This window comes from Pelecanus crispus, chromosome 26, assembly GCF_030463565.1.
Source record: "Pelecanus crispus isolate bPelCri1 chromosome 26, bPelCri1.pri, whole genome shotgun sequence".
Lineage (NCBI taxonomy): Eukaryota > Metazoa > Chordata > Aves > Pelecaniformes > Pelecanidae > Pelecanus > Pelecanus crispus.
In genome coordinates this window covers 661,179-666,305 of record NC_134668.1, presented here as the reverse complement: position 1 = coordinate 666,305, position 5,127 = coordinate 661,179, and the positions used below count along the sequence as shown (strand labels likewise).

The following is a 5,127-nucleotide window of genomic DNA, read 5'->3' as shown; positions in this document are numbered from 1 at the left end:
TTCAAGATTGGGAAACTTCTTCTAAAATGCCAAAGGCAATTTTACATATAAAAAGGGGATTTAGGGTGTGTTTAAGGAATTGTGAAAGCTATATTATAGCTGGGATTTCATCAAAACTTCTCCTACAATGAGGCTTTGATTGGAAAGATCTATATCTGGAATTATTGGGAACATTAATGAAAGCTGGAAATCCAGCGAGGGGCTGCAGAAAAGTGCATTATCGTAAAGCTGATTTCCAAGATGTCATAAAGATACGAGAGTCCACTTAGTCATTGAGACCTGTTTCAATGTTCTTGCTCTTTTATTCACTTCTATATTGCAGGGTGTGTTTATAGGCAGGCCCAAATATGGTAAAGCTCAACTGAGAATCTGTCAACAACACCATGCTGACGAAAATAATAAATTGATTTCCACCTTCACACCCATGCTGTCCCAGCCCACCTCCAGAAGCGGATAAAAGGGAATGCCTGAAGCTGTGGAGTCAGAGAAGACTGTGCAGACTTCTCTCTGCATTCATCCCTCCGCAGCTCCGTTGGTCTTTCTGCTCTTCTTGATTTTGACTCTGCTTGGAAGAAACAGCCATGTCTCGGCAGTCTGTCTGCAGAAGCTTTGGAGGCGGGAGTAGAAGGGGCTACAGCTCTTGCTCTGCCATCGGTGGTGGCTTTGGAGGAGGTGGCGGCAGAAGCAGGATCAGCTACAGCTCATACTCCTCATCCAGGGGAGGTGGAGGAGGTGGATTTTGTGGAGGGTATGGCAGCAGAAGCCTCCATAACATGGGTAGCAGCAGAAGAATTGCCGTGGGTGGATGTTACGGTGGTGGAGGATACGGAGGCAGAATGGGTGGCTTTGGTGGAGGTTATGGAGGAGGAATGGGTGGCTTTGGTGGAGGAATGGGTGGTGGAGGAATGGGTGGCTTTGGTGGAGGAATGGGTGGCTTTGGTGGAGGAATGGGTGGTGGAGGAATGGGTGGTGGAGGAATGGGTGGCTTTGGTGGAGGAATGGGTGGCTTTGGTGGAGGAATGGGTGGTGGAGGAATGGGTGGCTTTGGTGGCCCTGGGTTCCCTGGGGGCATCCAACCGGTGCAAGTTGACCCGTCCCTCCTGCGGCCGGTCCATGTTGAGATTGATCCCCAAATCCAGCAAGTGAAAAACCAGGAGAAGGAGCAGATTAAGACTCTTAACAATCAGTTTGCCTCCTTCATTGATAAGGTGAGAATTTAGGATTATGTTTGTTTGGAAATGGGTGTTGTGAACAACTTTCCTGTGGTGTGGAAAGGGAATCTTTTTTCTTACCAACAAATACTTGTTAAAGTTTACAAGACTGATGCCTTGGTAGCAAGTTTAATTACTAAGGTCTTATTAAGCAACACTGAACAATAGACAAGATTTTCATGCTAATGGAAGATTAAAGAGAACATCTGCAGGACATTCTGTAGATTCTCTTGCCTAGTCATCTCTTCAGCCTAATTTCTAGTGATTCAGGGTAAAGTAATCATCGTATATTAGTTGTCTAAGAGTTCTCACAACTGTGCTTTTCTTTATGATGAAACGTGCTTTTCAAGGAACTGATTCTATAAACTTAAGCGTGTTAAATACCTTTCCAACACCCTTGGATTATTTTCATTTTAAATGGAAACCAAAGAAATACAGAATCCCTTGTATGAGAATTCATGTGCAGTTGGATGAAAAAAATAATTGTTTTCTTGACTTCACTAGCGCAAAGATTATAGTAATGTTCAAAACTGATGCTATGGAAAATGGGGATGCTGTTTTCCATTGGCAACATCTTTTGTCCTAAAGTGAGAAGTTCAGAATGACTCAAATTTTAATAGTGCTTGTCATGCACTTTAGGAGCTTGGATGTTTGAAGGAGCTATAGTTGGGGATTTGGGAAATGATTCCTTTGGCCTCCCAAATAAGCAGGAGCTTTGAGTATTGTGATGTCTGCCCGGGTGAATATCTCACACACCCCTTTGTGGGCTTTCAGGTCCGCTTCCTGGAGCAACAGAACAAGGTCCTCTCCACCAAGTGGGAGCTCCTCCAACAGCAAGGGCCTTCAGGGCCAAGGAAGAACCTTGATGTCATCTTTGAAAATTACATCCAGAACCTGAGGAGGAGGCTAGAGTCTCTCCTGGGACAGAGGGGGCAGCTGGAGTCAGAACTGCAGAACATGCGGCAATACGTGGAGGAGTACAAAACCAAGTAAGTGCAGTGACAGACTAAGGAAGAAATGAGCCCCAAGATGGGAGAGCTAAGCCAGCATGGACATTTCCACACTGTCTGCCCTCTGCAGAGGTGGGACTGAGGTTGCTGTGGAGGGAAGGGGGGTTCCACTGGTTGACTGATGAACAGTCCAAGAGACTCGTCTTGTCTTGTCCCCTTCAACAGGTACGAAGAAGAAATCAACAGGCGCACTGCTGCTGAGAACGAGTTTGTGGTGCTTAAGAAGGTGAGCCACAGAGGCACCGGGAGGGAGGGGGTGTGGGGGACAGGCTGCAAAGGCATTGGAAGGAGGCAGCACCAAGATGCGCAGCTTCCAACATGAAGCACTGGCTGCCAACGGCTCTTCTGGGATGGGAGGAAGCCGTTGCCTATCTGTGTGATCTTTCCTGTAGGATGTGGACTGTGCCTACATGACTAAAGTAGAGCTGGAAGCCAAGGTGGGAGCTCTGACTGACGAAATCAACTTCCTGAGGTGCATCTACGAGGAGGTAAGAGCTCTCCCTTCCCCTGGGCTGCCTGGAGTTGCAATGAGGTGTGTGGTGGCCAAAGACACTGAGGCTGGACTCGGTGTCCACGTGGGTTTGGCCTGGAGAGGCTGCCTGGAGTTGCTGCTCTTCTCTCCCCTCCTCACACGGTCAGGCTAACTCATGTCTTGGTTGCAGGAGCTGGCTCAGATGCAGACAATCAGCCGGGACCTGTCTGTGGTGGTGTCCATGGACAACAGCCGTCACCTGGATCTGGACAGCATCATCGAGGAGGTCAGGCGTCAGTATGAGCAGATTGCTCAGAACAGCAGAGCTGAAGCTGAGGCTTGGTACCAGAGCCGGGTGAGTTGGGAAGCAGTCAAGGCACCTGGGACAGTCTCTGCTGCTGCCTGCCTCCCTTGCCACAGAGTGAGGGAATTCCCTGAGTTCTTGGCACGTTGTGTCACTGACGGGTGCTTTGTCTCCATGCCGTCAGTATGAAGAGCTGCAGAGCACTGCTGGAAGGCACGGTGACAGCCTCCGCAACACCAAGATAGAGATCCAAGAGTTGACCAGGAGCATCCAGAGGCTGCGGGCTGAGATTGAGAACGTGAAGAAGCAGGTAGGGGTTCCTCAGCATCTTGTTGCGTGATGGCATCAGGCTGGGTCGTGGCTGAGCTGGGTGGTGTGCTGAGGGTAGTGTGAGGGCAACGCAGTCGTTCCGGTCCTTTGGGGGAGATTGATGGTTCCTGCCCATTTTCCACCCAGTTGGTGCCTTGCAGAATGCTTGAGTGGAAGGCGTGCAGAAGGGAACTGAGAATCTGCTTCTCTTTTTCTCAGAACCAGCAGCTGCAGGCAGCTATTGCCGAGGCTGAGGAGCGCGGTGAGATGGCCCTCAAGGATGCCAGGCGGAAACTGGAAGAGCTGGAATGTGCCCTGAGCAAAGACAAGGAGGAGCTGGCTCGCTTGCTGAAGGAGTACCAGGAGCTGCTGAACATCAAGATTGCGCTGGACGTTGAGATTGCCATGTACAGGAAGCTGCTGGAGGGAGAGGAGAACAGGTACCTCTCTTTCTTTGTATCTATTTGACTAAATGCTTGACAGATTATACTATGTGCATGTAAAATCTTTGCATGCACTCTGAAGATAAATTTTGTATCACTCATGCTGTAGTTATTAGCCTTAGTATGTTTTCCATATTTCTTATAAGAATGTTAAGTTCAAGGCTGCCCATTTGTTTTAAAGAATAATGGGAAAGTTCAGAAAGAATAGGGAATATATACCTTGTAAAAAAAGGGAAATTTTTAGCTGAAGAAATGTTCACTTCCCATAGGATTAACTGGTCCTGTTTTCCTTTGCAGGCTGTGCAACGATGGCATGTCCAACGTGAATGTCTGTAAGTATCTGTGTTTGTTTCCTCGTGTCTTTTTGGAGATACAGCTTGCCAGTGGGCAACGTGTGAGTAACCTGTGCTTCTCTTCCAGCTGTGGTAGGCAGGACCACCATCACTGGAGGCAGAGGAAGCATGGGAGGAGGCTTCGGAGGCGGCAGCGGCATGGGCGGAGGCTTCGGAGGCGGCAGCGGCATGGGAGGAGGCTTCGGAGGCGGCAGCGGCATGGGCGGAGGCTTCGGAGGCGGCAGCGGCATGGGCGGAGGAATGGGAGGAGGCGTATGTGGAGTAGGAGGAAGCATTGGAGGTGGAAGCATGGGCGGCAGCTGCGGAATGGGAGGAGGAATGTACAGCGGCGGCTTCTCTTCTGGAAGCGGAAGGATGTGCGGCTCTGGAGGTGGCAACTTCAGCTCCGGTGGGGGATCGTCCTCCGTACGGAGATGTGTCACGACCACCTCTGTCAAATCTTCAGGAGTGAGATTCTGAGCCCCAAAGCCAGATTGAAAAAGGAAAGAAGCATCTCCTATCTTCTCCCGGCAGCAGCCCAGCCTCCTTAATTCCAGCTCCGGTGCCCTGCAATGAAATGAACTGTGTCCCTCATGGCCCACCATGTACTGGCTCGTCTACCTGGCTCTGTCCCATCAAGGGAGTCTCGTGGCAATGCCACGTCCCGTTAGCAGCCCCAGCGAGCTGCTCGTTAGCCCCAAGCCCCGTGATGAAATAACCGCCTGAGCAAAGAGAAGTCTCACCCGTGGATAGCCGGCACGGAGAGCTGATTTGCAGGAGGGAAATGCTCTGCCTTTCTTGCTGGGTTGTACATTTCTGGCTGCCTTGTGGCAAATGTGTATAAAACTCCTCTTTTGTCTTCTGTCCCTTCCTCGATGGCCGTATCCCTGGGGCGCTTCTGCATGCGGTACATCCTGCTGCTTCCATTCACTAGCCTTTGGGGTCAGGGTAGGTGTGGGGCAAGCGGGACTCTTCCCTTGGCAGAGCTGGGAGGGAGCGCCTTCTTGGCCGGTGGCCAGAGGGATTAATTGCCCCCGGGTGGAGCA

General features: G+C 50.4%; 1 protein-coding gene across 1 annotated transcript; it reads left to right on the top strand.

The window, feature by feature from the left end:
* Window positions 1-581: 581 nt before the first annotated feature.
* Window positions 582-4,561, top strand: LOC142596060 (keratin, type II cytoskeletal cochleal-like). The gene is made up of 9 exons (XM_075724989.1): window positions 582-1,208; window positions 1,986-2,200; window positions 2,387-2,447; window positions 2,614-2,709; window positions 2,884-3,048; window positions 3,182-3,307; window positions 3,526-3,746; window positions 4,047-4,081; window positions 4,170-4,561. Exons 1-9 carry the CDS (start codon window positions 582-584, stop codon window positions 4,559-4,561), a joined length of 1,938 nt encoding a protein of 645 aa, XP_075581104.1.
* Window positions 4,562-5,127: the final 566 nt, after the last annotated feature.

Coding starts and splice junctions, on each gene's coding strand:
- LOC142596060 (XM_075724989.1), top strand. CDS start 582: ATGTCTCGGCAGTCTGTCTGCAGAAGCTTTGGAGGCGGGAGTAGAAGG. Junction 2,710..2,883: donor TGAGGTGCATCTACGAGGAG/GTAAGAGCTCTC, acceptor TCTTGGTTGCAG/GAGCTGGCTCAGATGCAGAC. Junction 4,082..4,169: donor CATGTCCAACGTGAATGTCT/GTAAGTATCTGT, acceptor CTTCTCTTCCAG/CTGTGGTAGGCAGGACCACC.